This window comes from Bombyx mori, chromosome 18 (genome assembly GCF_030269925.1).
Source record: "Bombyx mori chromosome 18, ASM3026992v2".
In the NCBI taxonomy this organism is placed as follows: Eukaryota; Metazoa; Arthropoda; class Insecta; order Lepidoptera; family Bombycidae; genus Bombyx; species Bombyx mori.
Genome location: NC_085124.1, coordinates 3144587 through 3164441, shown reverse-complemented (window position 1 = coordinate 3164441; position 19855 = coordinate 3144587). Strand labels below are relative to the sequence as shown.

Sequence of the window (19855 nt, the reverse complement as noted above, 5' to 3'; positions counted from 1 at the left end):
GGTTTCTTTAAATTAATTAGTACTTTTCAAAAATAAATAAATAAAAATACTCTGTTAATTTTGTAGACACAAAATTAACAGAGTATTCGTCGTAACTTCTCGTAACGCTAGTCGTCCGTGACGACGAGGACTGTAAGCGTATAGTATTCGAAACTTTGGTAAATATAAAATGAAAATAATAATAATTGAAATAATTAAAGTAATGTGTGCCTAATTTTTTTTAGTAAGTATATGGGCAGACAATTTCACGGCACCTTCGTTACCAATGTGCTTAGCTTATAGTGCGAGTTTTTTGACGTTCTCGATAGCGTAAAAGTTAACTCAAATTTGTATGGAGTTGGAACGTTTGCCTACGTTTGCCGCTAGGGGCGTTCTTCCAACTTAGGCAGCGGTTTGCTTCTGCCCCTGGCATTGCTGAAGTCCATGGGCGACGGTAACTACTCACCATCATGTGGACCGTGCCCTCGTCTGCCTACAAGGGCAATAAAAAAAAACTGAATTCAAATTTAAGTTAACTTTTACGCTATCGAGAACGTTAAAAAACTCAACTACATTGCGACCATAGAGGTGACATTATCAGTCACTTTAAGATGTAAGGTCTAAGTCTAAATGTATTGTATGACGACTACCACTCCAGTAGTTCGATTGGAACGCATTACTGATTTGTCACTGACTGATTTTTTTTTGCCTTTGCTGATAGCCTTAGGAGGCTCTGTATCAGCGTTACCCTAGCGTGTAGGTGAGCTCTCGAGGCTCAAACCGGAGGTATTGCTAGCACTGGACCTAGCAAAAGCAGTATTTCGCAGAATCTACTATATCATCTACGCGACCCATGATCCGGCGTTCATTACTACACATAGACATGAGTTTCTCGCCGGATCTTCGCGGATCCGGTGGTAGATTCTGCGAAGCACTGCTCCTGCTAGGGCCAGCGTTAGCAACCATTTTCAGATTTTTTTGTTAGTTTTTAAATTTAATATATTTATTGTATGTGGTACCACCACCCTGCCTATTTCTGCCGTGAAGCAGTAATGCGTTTCGGTTTTGAAGGGTGGGGCAGCCGTTATAACTATACTTGAGACCTTAGAACTTGTATCACAAGGTGGGTGGCGCATTTACGTTGTGGATGTCTATGGGCTCCAGTAACCACTTAACACCAGGTGGGCTGTGAGCTCGTCCATCCATCTAAGCAATAAAAAAAAATGTAAGAGATAAAAAAATGGAAAAAACATCGCTTAAAAAAAATATTTTTTATATAACAGGTCAGTAGCTCGCCATATTTATATATTACAGTGGTCGTTCACGAACTGGTAATCGTGACCTCTGCGGTATGAATCACGCGACCTGATGCGATTCGCTACTCCGCTGCGTATACTGTGACTGTGGACTTAATACATTTACCAGTATAAATCTAAAATGTTTTTGGTTCTTCCTATTCGGGCGTATATGAGTAGATTAATTGCCGGAACGGTGCTGGGAGCAAATCGATTCGAATTCCGTTCCGAAAACAACCTGGTTCCCTGAACTTATAAATGTAGTTTAAAAGAGAAACAGCTAAGTAAGTTTATTTCTCAGTTTAACAATTTTTTTTTGTTTAGTAGCTATGGATACCACATCTTGCGCTATAAACTAAAAAAGAAATTGAAACAGTTTTTCTCCGCCTATAAACTTTAGTAAAAAAACGGCTATAACGAACTGGTGTTAAGTGATCTTAAGATATAAGTTCTAAGGTCTCAATATAGTTAGAACGGCTGCCCCACCTTTCAAACCGAAACGCATTACTGCTTCACGGCAGAAATAGGCGGGGTGGTTGTACCTACCCGTGCGGACTCACAAGAGGTCCTACCACCAATAAAACCTACCTGCTACATACATACCATGAATATAATTATCAGGTATCACTGATGAATGTCGAATTTCGATCACTGTGCCAACACTACTACATGTGAATATGTATATAAAAATACAGAACAAAATAATATTTAATAAAGTCCAAAGTTTATGATTGACATTATCCAGGTATGGCGCCAGACAGTTACACAACGAAAAGATTTCATCTCCACATTATTTTGGTGGCAACAACAATACGTGATTACACCAAATAAGGACCCTGTTTAAATCTCTTTTTTGCTTAAATATCTTTAAAAACGACTGCCAGACACGGTTCTTTTTAATTATAAATCTAGTCATTGTCGTTTATAGTATCTACTACAAAAAAGGTTGAGGCCACGTTAAAGACACTTCTATATTATGAACTATAGTAGTTAATACGCGTATTAATTATAAGACGAACACTGGATTGGTATTCACAGATTTACGAAATAAGCGCAACCAGAAACAAAAAAAATAATAACGTTCGATTCTTTTTTATGGCTTAAAAATCTCTCGTTTAGGTACATAAAGGAATTGCAGAATAAAATATTTGGCAGGGAAGTTATCACAAATCACAAGATGTTTGACTTAAGCTTAAATCTCGCTAAAGACATTTTCAAGCTCGATTTTATACAAGTTACGAACAATAACAATCGGATTGTCGGTGTATCGAACAATTTCACTTGCTCGGTGGAAGATCCATTGTGTTAACTCTCAAAAATATTTACCTTGTTATGATTTATTTTATAATACTCGTAGTACAGTTTTTTTCTTCATAAATCGATATATAAATAGTTAAAAATAAAAGAGCATCTAAATTACACGTACAAAACGAATTTAATCATTTCATCAAGCCACCAAAACGCTAAAAAACAAACTTTGTATTAATAATACAAAGTTTGTTTTTTCTATCTATTCTAGTGACCCCGACGGATCATGCTAGATTCACCGAACGAGTAGGTGATCTCACGGGGCTCTAACCTGAGGAAGTTGCTAACGCTAGCCCTAGTAAGAGCAGTGCTTCGCAGAATCTCCCACCGGATCGAGAACGCGACCCACTGAGAAAATCCGGCGAGAAACTCAGTGGGCTCAGTTCACTGAACCCTTTGTCGCAAGCGACGAGCTCGACGAGGCGGTGACTGGTGCTTGAGGTACCTAAAAGCACCGACAGTGGATCGGGAGGATCCGAAATGACGTGCTTAGGGCGAAGGCGACTATTTACCGTTCGGTCTGCGGGATCGGGTATAGTATACAAAAATGAGACCGGTCACCGTCCTTGCTGAACCCTTCGTTCGCGACGAAGGGTCGGCGAGTAAATTAACCCACAGACACAACCCACTGAGTTTCTCACCGGATCTTCTCGGTGGGTCACGTTTCCGATCCGGTGGTAGATTCTGCGAAGCACTGCTCTTGCTAAGGTCATTAGCAACACCTCCGGCTTGAGCCCCGAGAGCTTACCTACACGCTAGGGTAACGCTGATATAGCCACTCAAGGCTATCAGCATAGGAAGGGAAAAAAGGATATGATATGTAGAGCTTACTTATTGAATGTGTATATTATCTAAGATCTATATATTGTAACAAATTATACAAAGGTTAGTCATAAGAATATAATATTTTTTTAATCGGGACAAATTATGGTGCATAAGAAAAATGCAATTTCAGCTTGCGTAAACATTTGCACCTGTTAGTTACTATAAAAGAAGAAACTGTAAAAACACATGAAGCTATGGAATATAACTCTAATTAAATAATGCACGATACAAAACCTTTAGCCTATAGACACAGGCTCTATAAGATTTATAAATTGCATTTAAATATTTACCTATCCTTTATTTACATATATGTAGTACATTTAGTACACAATAAGGGCGAAATATATACTTAATATTTATTTAGTGTACGCATACATTAAATCTTATCAACATTTTCTGAAACGGATAAAATGAATTCTTACCTCGTGCCATGTGTCCAAGAATTATCCCACCGATAATGGTACCAATACTGGTCCCACCAAATATGGTATGCATAACTTTCGAAAAACATTTGCACGCTATCTTCGTGTGTAACTCATCCTCAAATTAATATCTGGGGATTTTATTCAACCTACAACATTATCATTATTTGTTGTGTCTTATGTATTTAATGTATTTATTATCTATGGTACCTTACGTTACTTTTCGGTTTTATTAAAAAAATATGTTGTTTTTTCTACATAATCGCCAATAGCTTCGAAGGGCTATTCCGGCTTCACCTAACAAGTAAGTTCACGGGTCTGAGCCTGAGATAATTTGCTAACATCTACCCTAGGAATTGCAGTACTTCCCTGAATCTTAACACCGGATCGGAATCGCGACCCACTGAGAGAGAAGTTCTGGCGGGAAAGTCAGTTGGTTCTGTCTATGGGCTAAGTAACATGTCGAACTCTTCCTCTGGCGGCCACAATAAGCCTTCCGACACTATTTTCAGATACTTACGTATTGATTCTCATTTAGGGTCGTCGTGAAGATCTACATTCCTCATATGCCACGGCCATCCCACAGAAAATTCGACCGGGCTTTAAAATTAGTGTTTGTACTAAATGTAAACAATTTTACTGGTAATAAGACGTCTTGTGAGTACGCACGGGTAGGTGCGTACCCTTCCTATTTCTGCCGTGAAGCAGAAATGCGTTTCCGTTTGAAGCGTGGGGCAGCCGTTGTACTGTATAAACTAAGACCTTAGAACTCATATCTAAAGGTCTAGAAGATGTCTATGGGCTCCGGTAACCACTTAATCCCAGGTGGGCCGTGAGCTCGTCTACCCACCTAAGCAATAAAAAAGACAAAGAGTGGATGCCTTGCAGCGCTTCGTCTGGGATTTGTCGGAGGAGAAAGCAGGTTCCCGGTATTCAATACCGAAACGAACGGTTCGTACAAATTTAGTTAAGAGCTCTTCTCGAGTTTCTATTTTAAGCTATGAAAGGTTTTTGGAATATTTTAAAAGGTTCGTAATCGATTAAACTCTATGAGAAGAATATAATAAACTATTTGTTGGAGTTTGAATATATGGCATGGTATGGCCATATATGGCATATATGGTAATGGCAACCAACACTTGACACATGATTACAGATTTCAAATATTAGAATTATTTTAAATGTTTAAAAAAACAAATGATTGTCTTCTCGTAAGAAAAAGTCAGAACTTCTCATCTAGACACGGTCAAAGAAACATGTAAGAGTTTTGTAAAAATATAAAGATAATAATTTTATAATGGTGTAACAGTGTTCAAACTATCTGCAATATAATTATAATGAAGCAGTGTGTTTTTTAAATAGCCCCTCATCACCTAAAGAATCCAATCCCCTCAAATGTAACCGTCCAACACTATAGTATCCAAATTATTTGAAATAATTGATGAAAGAGGTTTTTATTTACCTTTTTAATATAGATGTCTAATTTTGCACTTAAAACCTTATGCTTAATTGCTCTTCTTTAATTATAATTATGAACTTGTATGGCTTATTTCCCCTTTGCCTCCCCATATGGACAAAAAAACTACATTCCAATCCAACGTCACGTACACGAACATTATTTACCTACCAACTTGTGTCAGTTTGTTGAAAATTCGGCATTTTTATCTCATATCAACTCACAAATTATTGTAAACAATGAGTTGACGTGTGCCCTGGGGTCAAGTAAGAATACTAATAATTCATACATTCCACATTTTTAGTGAACGTTATTTACATTCTCGCATTTACCATGGCCGGTTTCCCAGTGAAATTAGGTACAATTTTGTCATTTATTTTAGTGTTTTACGCTATTTACTATCGAAAAACTGACATAGGAGACGTTAGATTGTCACCTGTGAAGGAACATCTATTGTCCTTGGAAAATGAGAATAGAGTCAAAACAGGGAATATGCAACCGCGCGTTGCTCTGGGCTACGGTGCATGCCATGACCTCTTTGTGAATGCAACGTTATTGTTAGACCATCGTGAATTAATTGGAGTACCAGAGCATTTCGACGAAATCACAACTAAAGAGGAGTTTCTCAAAAGTTTTACATATTTCTTCAAGCATGGCGCTGCAGCCGAGTAAGTGTTGGAAATAATTCTGCCATATGTTCCTATTTAAACATGCTGATTGTTTACATAAATTATATTTGTAAAAAATATTTAAAATTTTTACACTACTATAAAATTTTAATTCTTAAATAAATGTATAGACATCTATTTCAGTAATTATTTTAACATTAACAAAAAATTCCTATAATTATATAAAAACAAGTTACTAGCACTCTAAAATGAATACCAAAAACCTTTACTTATTTTCAGGAGGTTCATGTCAAATTCCAAGCTTTATGATGACTACATCAAGAGAGCTTTAAACATTCCAGGAACAAAATGGAACATTGGTGGTAATGCACCTCTCATGGCAAAGAGATTCTATATGGAAGGCTGGAAAGTACTCTTTGCTGCTAAAATGAGTAATAACCTCAAGAAGTACATTCCAGAAGAAATCCAAATTGTTGGTGGTGATGAAAATGAAGATATGAAAGATGATATTCATATGATATTGGAGTACAAGGCTGATGCTAAATTTGGCACCTATAAAGCACCGAGAGCAAATAGATACATAGTACATAATGATGAGAACAATCCTTTACTGAGTTCCTTAGAGAAGTTTGGAGAACATTTACCTGGATTCAAACCAGATTTACTAGTCATAAGTGGGTTACAGATGATGGATAATTATCCATTCAAGAGTGACAATGGGAAAGGTAAGAATATGGTTTTAATACCAAAGTTAAAATAAGATCTTAAGATCTTTCATTGAGTGGGTTTTTTTTCAGTAGACCAACAGTTCAAGAATTATTCAGAACTTTATTTAGGGAGCTTTTCTTGTAGATTATTTTTGGGCCATTAAGGTTTTTGTGAGATTTGTGATTTTATTCTATGATAGCTCCCACACAGTGCTGTTTTATATTAAATCCAAGTATTTTTTTGTTCCAGATCTCAGAGCTGAAAGATTAGATCTAGTCAAAGAACAAATACTTTCACAACCTTTGAAAACACTAGCACATTTTGAAATGGCCAGTTATGTTGATTTAGAATTGCTCAAACATTTAACTACAAAAGTCCTACCGTACGTAGATTCTGTGGGCATGAATGAACAAGAGCTCACAAATCTTTACAGTGTTCTGGAATTTGGAGAAGTCAGTGTTGTTGCAGATTCAAATCCAAGAATAGCAACAGCCCTTGATCAAATGAGAAAGACTTTCAATCTTATTAGACAACAGAACAGAAAATACACTAGTAATAGAAAACTGACACGTATTCATGTCCACACTTTGGCTTACCAAGCGATATTAACAGTAAAAGATTCAAGTTGGCAGAGAACTAAAGCAGCTGCGGCCAAAGCGTCTTTGACAGCTCACCGATATGTATGCAACAGTCAGAATATAGCCCTTGAGAAAGTGAAATTATTACTCGATGACAGTTTCTCAACCACCACCGACAATGATAATACCAGCAGGGTCTTCTTTGAGCCTACAAAACCAGTAGCTTGTTGGGAAGAGATACTGAATGGTGATAGTGTTGAGATATGTATTGCTCCAGTTCTTATCTGCACAGAGGCTCAATTGACAGCAGGTGCTGGAGATAACATCTCTGCTGCCGGTTTAGTGTTACAAGTGGAAAAATGAATGATGAAAATGAATAGGGATGTTGACTCAATATTAAATTATGATCAAAAAGATATCTTGTCTAAAATCTATAATAATACACTAAAAACTATTAAATATAGGGACAGGGTAGTTGTTTAATAATGAAGTATGTTGCTGTTTTCCAGAAAACAAACTTTAGTGACAAGTGCTGTATGAACAAAATCATTTACAAGTTGCACTTAGGAAACATCCCTATTGAATTGAGAAATGGATCTTTTTTTAGGAATGATTACTGTTATTTAAGTACAAAATTAATATTTATAGCAATAAAAATGCTTATGATGTATAGAAACATAAAATAGATATTTAAGTAGTAGTAGATCAGGTACCAGGTTTTTTGCACTCAGATATAAAGAGGGCAAAAAAAAATTTTTTTTTTCATATCGTCATTTCATCTCTTCTTTTTAGTTTCATATCTTTCTTTACGGTAAATAAATAATACATTCTTACAAACTATAATAATATACAAAATCTATTTTGAATATATCTTTATGATATTGATTCATCGATGCATTCAAAAAAATCAAGTCTGATTTTACAATATTATATGTAGTAAACCTTTACTAAAATTAGTTTGATTATAATGAAATAGTACCCAAATTAAATTATTCATTGTATTCAAGTAACCACTGTTAGTTGTAATAGAATTTGTCTCATTCTAAGAAATTTATTTAAATCATCTTAAGTGCCTTATATCATTGGTCCTGTATCTAAAAAAAATATAATTGGGATAATTACATATGTATTATGCTACTTTCAGTTACTCATTAGGGATATTTCTTTGCATATGTTACCTATGTGAATACAGCATCATCAAAATTTAGATATATTTAAATGATACATTATCATGCAATTTATTGTATCTTAATAATAATAACATAATAACAACAGTGATCTAAATAACGAAACATTCCACAGACACATTCTATGCTAAAATACAAATTGAATCTATTTTTTTTATAAAAATATAACAATTTTCAAAGTTATATTCAGTCCTGCTTGCCATTGCAGAACACCTATTATGCCTGGCTCTTAATAATATGGACTTTCTTTTGTAGACTTTTTATTATATTTTATTCCCAAAATTAATCAAGCTCTGATGTAATACAGCTTTTCATTAATAAATACAAGCGAATTTTTTTTATACACAAAAAATTTAACAGGCCTTGTGTTATGTTGGTTAAGAGCCCTTACTGATAAAAAAAAAATTTAAATGAATGAAAAAAATAATGAAAGATATTAATTATGAGATAAAAATGAAAGATGCGTTTTCATTTTGAATTGAAAATGTCTAAGATAGCTGTGTAAATCAAATAAAGGGTAGTTTTTCGTTTTATTACACATCATGAAATGTAGCACTTTAGTACCTACCCTCAACTTTGTATCTCGCAGATTTGACACAATCCATTAATCTATACTAATATTATAAAGAGGAAAGATTTGTTTGTTTGTTTGTTTCGAATAGGCTCCCAAACTACTGGACCGATTTGAAAAATTCTTTTTCCATTAGAAGCCGACATTGTCCCTGATGAACATAGGCAACTTTTTAAAAAAAAAAAAATATTTTGTTTTTTTGGTTTCATGTGTGTTTTAATGTTTCCGAAGCGAAGCGAGGGCGGGTCGCTAGTAATACATATAAAACAAGCTATGAAACTAGTCACCTGAAACCCTCGGCTTCACTAGGAACATATAAAGTATATTGACTCTGCTAGTAATTAATAAACAAATTATTACCACACTTATGAATACACTGAAAATTTTAAAAACGCATAACTTAGATCTCTTCTGAAATAGACCATTATGTTCCTATTTTTTATTTTAGGAGCTCATTGCAACTTGTATATCATTACTTATGTTTCATATTAAAGTTGTCGTCTTACTTATATGCCACTACTTTGTGCCATCAAATATTTTAAAATTTTTTTAAAACAAAAAATTATATTTATTTTAATTTATATATTTTCGAAGTACAAATTTGATTTGTTTAAAAAAAATGGAACTGTAATTCTACATTTCTTTCATTGATGGATTTGTCAATTAAATATAATATATACATATATGTATAATATGTTAATTGTCTTTTAATAAAGAAACATTCGTTTAGTATGTGTTTTTTATTTTATTAACTAAATATGAAGGATTAAAATGATGCAATACAGCTGTTAACATTTAACTACTAATATTTAAATACTTGTCATGATACAGAGTTTCAAAGTTGTTTCATACAATGACATCTGATCTGATTAAATAACATTTTATTTAAATAAATTACAAAAAATGCATATTCACTAAAAGTGGTTAATGAGTAGGTTAAAACGAAACAAATATGCTAGTAAGCTTTGTACAATACTAAAATTATAACAATTACAGGTTTGTTTGTACTAGTTAAATAGGTGGTGAATCATAAAATAGTTTAATCAGCAGTCAGTGTATCAACTGTTAACCATTTATCAATTGTCTAATAGTTTTCTAATACAGCAAATACTCAACTGCTTTTTCAACTTCAACTGCAATTTTCGACTTACAGGTCAATTACATTGATATCTACAGTGTAGATGCAATTATACCTATTAATATTACAAAATTATTAAGTTTGAAAGCTTACTTTTTTAATAGTATAGATAGGCAAACTGGCCTTATGGTCTAACTGATATAAAGTGGTTACTCGAACACTGTTAATACAAATGCCCTTGTAAGCCTTCTTCGAAATGTCAGATGCCTTTATTTGTTTAATAATAATTAAATAAATATAAAATAATGACAATAATAATCATTAATACAACAAAAAAGATTAACTTTGACAAACTATCTTAATAAGTTTAGTAAAATACATCTAAATGTAGAAAAAAATATATGAAATTCTTTGGAGTTTGATTTTTCAATTTCTAGTTAAACAGACAGCTCAGTAGAATTCATGCAATGGTTTAAATTTTCATTATTTCGACGCCTTTACAGATCAATGTCTTCACTCACTGTCCTCATACATGAAACTTATTAGTCTCATGAGATAAGTTAAAAAATATATTTAAAGAGCAGTGGAATTTTTTTTCACTCTTTTTGACCTCAAACTAGGATTCTCTATATTAACTAGTGATTTATGTAATTTTTTTATCACTAAGATGGGTGGTCGAGCTCACTGATGTTAAGTGGTCACTGGAGCCCATAAACACCAAAAGCATGAATGCTGTTACCTACCTTGACAAAGTCAAAAGTTCTAAGTCTCAGGTTTTACAGAACAATGGCTGCCCTACCCTACATGGGAGAAATCAGCTGAGAGGCAATAGCTACCCATAGAGGCTTGCAAGATGCCTTACCACCAGTAATTGTACAAATTATAGTTTCGATTTGTATTAGACTAAGTTATTCCTTCACCATGGAAGTGCAAATCACTCATCAACATTTGTTCAGTATGTATTTCATTACAAAAATTGTTAGGATTCAAATACCAGCACAGTCACACTACTCAATTTGAATGCACAAGGCGTCTTATCCTTTAGTATTAGACTTCATTGGTACCTATTGAATTCATTGCATTTTAAGAATTTTGGAAAAAAGAGATATATGTATGTGTATCTCTTCTTTCATAACCAACCAGCCACTATAAATTATTGAATAGGTGAAATCGTCTCTTTCGCTATTTTATTAATACAGTACCTATAATAGTATCACACAATTGTGGATATTTGACATTATACTATAAAACAGACTTAGAACTCATGTGGCAAGGTGGATGCTTTGAGCTCTAGTAACCATTTAAATCCATACTGAGTCATGAGCTCTTCCAGTTATCTAGGCAATGAAAATATGAATAACAATAAGAAACATCACATGATCTTCATTAAGACACCACAACTGATTCAAAACTACTAATTTCGTAAATCTTAACTGACCCTGACTGAGAATTTTAAAAAGAGCCCTTAGTCACCAATCAATCATGTAGGTGTAACATATAAAATTCAACAATTTTCCTTAAAAATACCAAAATAGTTAAAAATTACAGATAATTAATTCTTTCAACGAATTACTCTTCGTTATCTGAAAATTTTATTCGTTTGTTTAGTTGTTTCACGGGAGCCCTCTGATGGTCGTACAGACCATTCCGTACTAAACGTTTCGCCACTTCAACGTTAACGGTGGGTCTTTTCTGGCGATCCTTCACTTCCTGCCACTTTAACATTGTAGCTTTTATTCTGAGCAGTTCATCTTTGATGGGATGTTTTGTGGGATCGATGCCTTTTGTTCGTAAATGTATCCAATGTAGTGAATTTAAAGTGTATACAAAAAACAAATCTAGTTCAATCTGAGCTGGTAGTGACATTTTGTCGTAATTTTTCTTCAACGGAAGGAGTTTATCGAGTACTTGTTGTACTTCTATTAAATTCTCTTTCAAATTTTCAACATTGTTCACGAAATCTTTGTCTTTGGCGAGTTCGCCGTATTTAAAGTCCCAATTAAGTTCTTGGCACATTTTACGTTTTAATTATAAACTGTTTTTTCTTTTCTTTAATAATAATTAACCTAACATAAAAATTAATATAGAACGGCATGAACATACGTCACTTGCGTGTGGCCAGGATTTTTTTAAGGGATTTTATGACCTGGTAACTAAAACTTTTAAGTCATGTCTTATTTTAATTTATTTTATTTTTAAATTATGAAAAATGATAAATAGGAGTGAATTGTATTGAAGACATTGATGTATTAAAAAACCCAAGATACAAACTCAGCGTCTCAAAAACGTCCACATAAAATGAGTCATTTCAAATAGTCTCGCGTCGCACGCGTCTCTGGCCGTTTTCCAATTACAGCACAAGAGCGCATTATGCGGCATAATGCTCAACTAAGCTTCAGCATAATTCGGCATTGTGCTTCACTGAGTCGCATTATGCTCTGTAATTAACCATTACTTAATGGTAGTTTTCCAATTATGCTGAAGGTTAGTTGAGCATTATGCCGCATAATGCGCTCTTGTGCTGTAATTGGAGAACGGCCTGTGTGCGCTCGTCAAAATTGCCGAAGTATTCGTTGAGAAATTGTAAAAATATTACGTTAAGAACGTTAAAAAAGGACGGGATATCGTATATTCGGTAAGTAAAAGAGTTTGTTAATTTGTTTTTGTTGTTTTTATGACTAAATATAGGAAGTATTAGGTGATTTTGATTTAATTTTTCTAAGAACTTCACTCAACGGTTCAAGTATAATACGTCAAATCTCAATAGCCACTTTTTCAGTGTAAGAACTACTATTACAATGCCTTTTATTTTAGTCGCATAATCCGAACGATCTAAAGGAAGTGTTTGGAACCTCTGGGTCTGCGGAGGGACTTCGGTTCCCTCTGTATTTTGTACTGCATGTTCCATGGGGAGTGCTCTGAGGAATTGTTCGAGATGATACCAACGTCTCGTTTTTACCATCGCACCGCCCGGAGTAGAGTTCATCCATAATACCTGGAGCCACTGCGGTCATCCACAGTGCGTTTCCAGAGGTCTTTTTTGCCACGTACCATTCGGCTATGGAATGAGCTCCCCTCCACGGTATTTCCCGAGCGCTATGACATGTCCTTCTTCAAACGAGTGGAGAGTATTAAGCAGTAAGCAGCGACTTGCCTCTGCCCCTGGCATTGCTGAAGTCCATGGGTGACAGTAACCACTCACCATCAGGTGGGCCGTATGCTCGTCTGTCTACAAGGGCAATAAAAGAAATCTTGTTCTTATTCAATGGAGTCGATTTTTTTTATTGTGTTTAAAGTTTTAATTAATAAGTTTATGCACTTTTTTTTTTGTATTTAGTTTTGAATAACTATTCATACGATAGTTTTATTAATTATAATAATAATATAGTTCTTAATCGAATTCCAGAAGGAAAAGAGGTCGTCCATACGACGTTATTTTTAAAGTTCGTAAATATGATATTATTATATCAATTACATGGGACAACTTATGGCTTCGCGACATACTGCATGCTAATGACAGAAGTGTCGCTCTGGCCCAACACGTCACATTGTTAAAACTTAAAAATTTCACTTCTGTCGGCAGTTTTCATGACTGCCTAGTTTTTTATGACACTTTTTTTTATTTTAAGAAGAAGGTTGATTTCGATTTTTGTAGGTAATTTAAGTATCGGGTATAAATTACGGGTGGCTATTGAACAAGACGAGTTGTTTTATTTGCATGTTTTATTTGTAACTTTCATATTTTAGTTTTCCTCGTAATCCAATACGATGCGGAGAATGGACATCAATCGTCAGTCAACAAAGATATACCAGATAATGGCGGTGATACTGAAGTATGTCGTACAGGTTCAATGTTTTATTTAGAAAATAACAAGGAATTCATATCTCCTACTACTTCTCTGAGTATAGGCTCAATTTTAGATACACCTCGAAAAGTTCACAGAAAAAGTGAACTCCACAAATGCCGCAGAAGGCTAATTAGCAAAGTTTCACTAATTATTATCCCAAAGGTTTTCTAAGCTTTCATTGCAATAAACTCTGTTCCATCGAATACGAATGATGACAGAACTGCCGCTCAGCCATCCCTGGCGCCGCGGCGACGACGCCTTCTAAATTAAATAGGATTGATGCTACATTATCTGATATTTCCTTTGCCTTTAAATAAATAATCGAGTAAAAATCATATAGGGTCTCTGGTCCCAGACGGACTAGTATACATACCTACCTACAGTACCTACATTACTTCTTGCACATATTTGCCCGAAATGGGAATCGACCCCGTAACTCTCGACCAAGGCTGTTTACTACCGTGTTACTCAATACCATTTTTAATTTTTTTGTATTTTGTATTTTTTTTTATATTTCTACAATATTTTTTCTACAATCGCAAATGCGCTAGTAAATTGCAAATTGTTGAGCCTCCACCAATCACTCACGCGGCCGCCAACCACTTAGATGATATTATTATATTCCTCATTTAATTATCTCTATTATTAATTTTTATTTATTCTACATACATATTTAGAAGACTAATCACGCTTTTGATAATAGCCTATTTTACTGCCAATAAGACTCTCGTATCGACTATCGGCTTAAAATGAAATAAATTTTTAAGGAGCACACTTCAATAAACTCAGAAAACGATTGAGATTTTATTGTAATTAGTTTTATTTGAAATACAAACAATAAATTTCGTTAGTGACAATATCACGTGTAAGTAAAATTTTCAATTTAGTAATCATTACTATTGTTCAATACATTGTTTATTCAATACGATACACATATTAACCCTATTTCTATGACAATTACAGTTAGATAATAGCACATCAATCATCCAGATATTCAAAAGGCTCTGGGGGTTCAGGCTCCTTCTCTTCCTCTGCCTTCGGGCCGAATGCGGCAACCGGCTCAACCAGGACTTGTTCTCCTTCACCGGTGTGGTTCAACATGACAATACCTCCAATAGTGATATCCTTTAAAGGGGTGAAACCTGAACCCTCGACAATAGTTAAATTCTTCAATTGCTGTCTCATCACTCTGGCAGGATTACTCAAGATTTCAAACGTCGGTTCTGGTTCTTTCTTTTCTTTAGCTTCCTTGTCCTCTGCTTCTTTTTCGTCTTTCTTAGCATCTTTAGGAGCATCTTTATCGGATTTACTATGAACTGTGATATTAGGGGATTTAGAGGGTTTTTTCTCTTCCTCATCAACTTCCATTTTAGAAGTTGTAGATGAAGTGACACTGCTCGCCGAACCGTCAGTTCCGTGCGCCCTTCTACGAGCTTTAGCAGCTGCAATACTTAGCACAGCAGTGGTAACCCTCTCTCTTTCCTCACGTTTCTTTTCTTCCAACGGAGCTGGATACGCGTAAAGCGAGGGCTTAGAGTTGGACTTCAGTTCCAATTGAGGCATTTTAAGATCGGAGTTAAGTGAAATAATACACGTTGGTGTAAAGGCAAGCGATAAGCAGTGTGCAAGTGGGAACCAATACCAGTACTGGGTAAATACCAGCATACCAACGACTGCAAGCATATTCATGTGCCCAGTTCTATTTTGGAGTGAAACGGTAACATTACGGCCGCCAGCGTCGATAATACCTTGAGCTAAAATTGCTCCGAACTTCGCCATAACATCTTCGTGTTTGTTTGAAATAACTTGTGCGTACAGTTGACGGAAATAAGTTACTTTCGGACATAACGCTTCGGTTTGCTGTATGAGAATCATGGCTGAAGCAATTAGTGCGCCTTGCCTCACAAAGTTAACAGGATCGAATTTAACCATTGGTTCCAAGAGTCCAATGGCATCACGATTCCCAGTACCAGCGCAGGCAATACCCAGAGCCATGGCGGCGCCGTAACGAACATGAGGATTGTACGATTCAGCCAGCAACGACACTACTGAGGGACATTGTTCTGGGGTTCTAAATAACAAAAATCCTAAAGCTGTCACAGCTGCCCTACGAACATCATCATTAACATCTGATACTGCTACATGAAGCAAAGTCCTGATGGAATCATTGTTGCCAGTGCCACAATAAGCAGTTGCTATAGTGTAGCAACCAGCACGTCGCAATAATGGATCTTTGTCTCTCAATAGTTGCTGAACCAGAGCATCAGCCTCTTCTAATCTTCCATACATGGTAAAAGCAATGCCAACAGCAAGGCCTCTCAAGATCTTTTCATGCTGTGTTTCTTGTGCATAGGCAACCATATCTTCTATGGCAGCAGCATGTCTAGAACCTAGCATGACCATACCCATAGCAATACCTGCTGCTTCTCCTGTGACAGCATCATCTTGATACAGATTAAACTTGAGCTGTTCATAAACATCCTGTCTATGTGTGCCCATGGCAGCTAAGCCCAGACCCAGGCAGCCTCCATGTCTTACCATCTCATTCTGTGCATCTTTAAGCTGAGTTAAAAGATAATCAATAATGTTTGCTCCATGGTTAGCATGGATCAAACCTAAGGCATAGAGACCACCTCCTTCTGAATAACCAGAAGATGGCCCTGCCTCTTTTGGCAGATATGATTGCATGAGAGCTAAGGATTCATTCTCGTGACCCCTATGTATTACTCCTAGAGAAGCTGTAACAGTTAACTTAGCCCAATTTGTAGCTCTCGCAAGCCACTCCAAGTTGTCCCTAAGAAACTGATCACTGGTTGTACCTGCATGCATAAACGCATTGGCTATTACTGTCGCCGTGTGGCAGATAGATACCCTTATAGCATCTTTGGTGTTCTTTAAGATGAGCATATCGGCATGGTTAGATCTGATTAAGAACTGAAGTTGGAGGCCTATAGATACATCTCCTCCTAATATGGAAATCAATTTTTCAACTCTTTTTTGATGCTCTTTCTCTTCATCACTTAGACTGTCAATGTCTCTCTCTGGCTTTTTGGTTTCTTCGGTTGCTGGTTGGTCAACTTCCATTGACGATTCTGGGAAAGGTCCACCTTGAGGTTGTGGTTTGCCACCTAAGGCACTAGGAATAGGTGCAGTACACCTAAGAGCCTGTAAGACTCTGCCCAAGAACTGTTGAGTTGCAGAGTCATACAAATCAAAGGCTATTTGATATGCCATTAACACGGACTCTTGTGGTCCATGTGTTAGCTTGTCAAGGATCTCTGCTACAGCTAGTGGATCTTCCAAGAAGATAAGACACTGGCACATATTTACATAATCGGGCACATTGAGGCCCTTATATAAAGTTACTAAGGAACGGAGTACAGTGCTGCGGAAGCCCTTATTTTGGAGGAGACTCATTGCTACTGTGAAAGCGTACTGAAGCATTCCTGGAACAAACAAATACAATACAAGTTTGTTTAAAAGGTATGAATTAATTATGTTAACAAATAAAACAAAGTAACACAATATTGATAGTATTTTATATCTAGAAGCTCTTACAAAGTGTACAGTATAGTATAATTTTAGGGGCTCCGACTTCCACATACAATTATACGTTAAACTCATTACATATAAACTCTTATCAGCCTTTGTGGGTTCAGTCAAAATTATTCACTTCACTTATCATTCACTTCAAGTAATGCTTACTTTACAGTAAGCTTCAGAATAAATTCAGATATGCAGTCTATCTGATGGTGAAAGTTCAATGTTGCCAATTTCTACAGCATGTGTTTTACTTTGAAGGATATAATTTAAGAATAGGTATAATTTATGTAATTAAGAATTCAATGTAGAGATTAGCATAGGCCTTATTATTGTCTTTAAATGTCTCCTGTTGCTCCATTGAATCTGATAGGCAATGAGCTCATCTGCCAACCATACTATTTGTACCAATTAAGTATTGATGACTGAAATGATTTTTTTTAATGATGCATTAGATATTTTTTAATCTGACGTTTCCTATGTTTTTTGGTCACAAAAAATGACTTGGAAATGTAATAATTTTTAGATGACAGTTTGTTGTACTGTTCTTGATAATCATTTTATGAAGTATTTCCCATTCTAGTTTTTTTAGTATTCACAAATTAAATACTAATCATGTAGACACATATCTCGAATTAGCTGAGGGTCTTCCTAATCCTTTCTAATCCAACCAGGATTAAAAGACAAAACAGTCTAATCAACAAGAACAACGTTAAAATGTTGAGATTGATCTTACCTGGTATATCATCAGATTTCATAATAGATTCCTCGAAAATATCCATACGGCGCGTCTCCAATGCTAAGCCAAGCGCTTGTCTGTATTGTCCATCTTCAAGGCACCTCTGGAACATGCGATTCACGATGTCTTCAAGACGGTGATCAATTAGTTCAGCAGAACTATCCACAAAGAGAGCCTTTCTCTTTTGAGTGTAAAAGTCGATCGCTTTTGCGATCGTAGTGTCGACATATTCGTTTCTCGCGTTCACGTCGAAAAGATCTCCAGCCCCGAGCGCGTATGTCAAAGAATCTTCAAATGCTCCTAAATGATAGTACACTTTACTGGCTACTAATGCGGCTAGCTGATGCTGGGAGAAAATTTTGTCTTCGTGCAGGATTTCTATTTTCTCGATAGATTCAGATATTTCTGGCCAAAACTCATCGACGATGTTGTCCAACCTCTTCAGAGCGAATTCTTTAACTTCAGACATGGGCTCATCGAGCAGGGAAATAATCCCCGCGGCAGACGTGATGTTCATTTTTCTTCGTTATTTTATTTAACTTATTTAAAATGGGTTCGCTGTCTTTTTATTACAACTTTTCTTTTAAACCACTGTACTATAATTACTAATCACAAAACATTGAGCTAGATTGGATGATTTGACAATTTCGTTTGCTTTGATCATAGATATTTTTATTTCATTTATTGATCTTAATCGGGCAAAGGATCCTCTTTGTTTGTGGTTACAAAATTCCCGTGATTTTCGGTATACGAAGCCACCGAAGGTGCAACTTTATTTTCTGTTACGTATTAATAACAATTTTACCCAGACCTTCTATCTAGACCATCAAATTAATTACTAATAGAGTCAAAACGTTACACTAAAAGCATTTTAACGGAAACGGACACAAATTTAATTTTTCCAATCGTATTTGTTGTATTTTTTTAAAAATTATCGCCTAATATTGCATTGTAATGTTAAATTTTGAATTATACTTATGAATTTAAGCTTTTTCTTTGGTTGTCTTGTTTATCGTTTTAATTATGAGTTGAAAAAAATATTTTGTGCAAGTAGCACATTTGCAACTGTCACGTTACATAATTGAGATTTTGGAAGAAATTTTATACTATTTAATTCTCGTTAAGGGTATGGTAAAGCTATGAATTTGTTGCGTGCAAATGTGTTCCAGCCTTCATCGCTGTCAAAAGACAAATTAAAAAAAGAAATATTTTTCTATTGCCATTGTAAAGAAAAAAGCATATCTATCTATCGACTATTCTGATGGTGGAGGATCATCATCCTTTATGGACGTACCTTGTTCATAAGGACCATTGAGACAATGGAATGACGATCCTCTCGACCCTCTCCGTGTTTTCGAACAATGCTTTGCGGATTTTTTTAAAGATTAAGTCGTTCATTCATATTAGTTAGATGATCTTTAAGCGTCTACATTGCGTCTCCATAGACCTTTTGTTCCATATACAATTCGGTTTTGATATGAATTTACCGCAGATCTACGGTGTCTTGTAGCCTTCAGAGCCTTCAGCGATATGCAACTGCTCTCCTAGGCTCATGTTTTTTAAGATGAGATACGATATTGAAACGATCGTGTCTCTAACTAACTAGTCTGTGCAGATGATTACGTGTCGTATGGAAGTACGTAGGGTAAAACGAAACATCCACATCTATCTCACGTCTCACAGTAGTCTATG

The 19855-nt window shown here is 35.5% G+C and overlaps 3 protein-coding genes and 1 long non-coding RNA gene across 5 annotated transcripts in view; 1 reads left to right on the top strand and 3 right to left on the bottom strand.

Moving 5' to 3' along the window:
* Positions 1 to 5412, bottom strand: part of LOC119629867 (uncharacterized) — a 28104-nt gene extending 22692 nt beyond the window's left edge. The window contains exons 1-2 of the long non-coding RNA XR_005245754.2: positions 5292 to 5412; positions 3830 to 3978 (exon numbers count right to left, since the gene is read on the bottom strand). This is a non-coding gene — a long non-coding RNA (uncharacterized LOC119629867). The remainder of the gene's footprint in view (positions 1 to 3829; positions 3979 to 5291) is intronic.
* A 7-nt stretch (positions 5413 to 5419) lies between these two features.
* LOC101746527 (ADP-dependent glucokinase) lies at positions 5420 to 9688 on the top strand. 2 transcript variants are annotated; one of them, XM_038017194.2, is made up of 4 exons: positions 5420 to 5551; positions 5668 to 5953; positions 6194 to 6639; positions 6872 to 9688. In XM_038017194.2, coding segments are annotated over exons 1-4 (1425 nt in total). In that variant the 5' UTR covers positions 5420 to 5550; the 3' UTR covers positions 7564 to 9688. The 2 variants fall into 2 exon arrangements, with proteins under 2 accessions (XP_037873122.2, XP_062529560.1); XM_062673576.1 differs by lacking the exon at positions 5420 to 5551 and having other exon boundaries at positions 5619 to 5953.
* Positions 9689 to 10922: 1234 nt separating this feature from the next.
* LOC101746392 (nuclear nucleic acid-binding protein C1D) lies at positions 10923 to 12157 on the bottom strand. Its single transcript, XM_004928107.5, has one exon. The coding sequence runs from the start codon at positions 12050 to 12052 to the stop codon at positions 11606 to 11608; it is 447 nt and encodes a 148-aa protein (XP_004928164.1). The 5' UTR covers positions 12053 to 12157; the 3' UTR covers positions 10923 to 11605.
* Positions 12158 to 14680: 2523 nt separating this feature from the next.
* On the bottom strand, positions 14681 to 18935 carry LOC101746253 (26S proteasome non-ATPase regulatory subunit 1). The gene is made up of 2 exons (XM_004928106.5): positions 18161 to 18935; positions 14681 to 17330 (listed from the first exon to the last, which is right to left on the bottom strand). Exons 1-2 carry the CDS (start codon positions 18678 to 18680, stop codon positions 14863 to 14865), a joined length of 2988 nt encoding a protein of 995 aa, XP_004928163.3. The 5' UTR covers positions 18681 to 18935; the 3' UTR covers positions 14681 to 14862.
* Positions 18936 to 19855: the final 920 nt, after the last annotated feature.

Bases quoted from the DNA above. Each gene is read 5' to 3' on its own strand.
- LOC101746527 (XM_062673576.1), top strand. From the start codon at position 5,619: ATGGCCGGTTTCCCAGTGAAATTAGGTACAATTTTGTCATTTATTTTA. The intron at 5,954-6,193 runs GTAAGTGTTGGA...ACTTATTTTCAG, and splicing joins AAGCATGGCGCTGCAGCCGA to GAGGTTCATGTCAAATTCCA. The intron at 6,640-6,871 runs GTAAGAATATGG...TTTTTGTTCCAG, and splicing joins CAAGAGTGACAATGGGAAAG to ATCTCAGAGCTGAAAGATTA.
- LOC101746392 (XM_004928107.5), bottom strand. From the start codon at position 12,052: ATGTGCCAAGAACTTAATTGGGACTTTAAATACGGCGAACTCGCCAAA.
- LOC101746253 (XM_004928106.5), bottom strand. From the start codon at position 18,680: ATGAACATCACGTCTGCCGCGGGGATTATTTCCCTGCTCGATGAGCCC. The intron at 17,331-18,160 runs GTAAGATCAATC...TGTTTGTTCCAG, and splicing joins GAAATCTGATGATATACCAG to GAATGCTTCAGTACGCTTTC.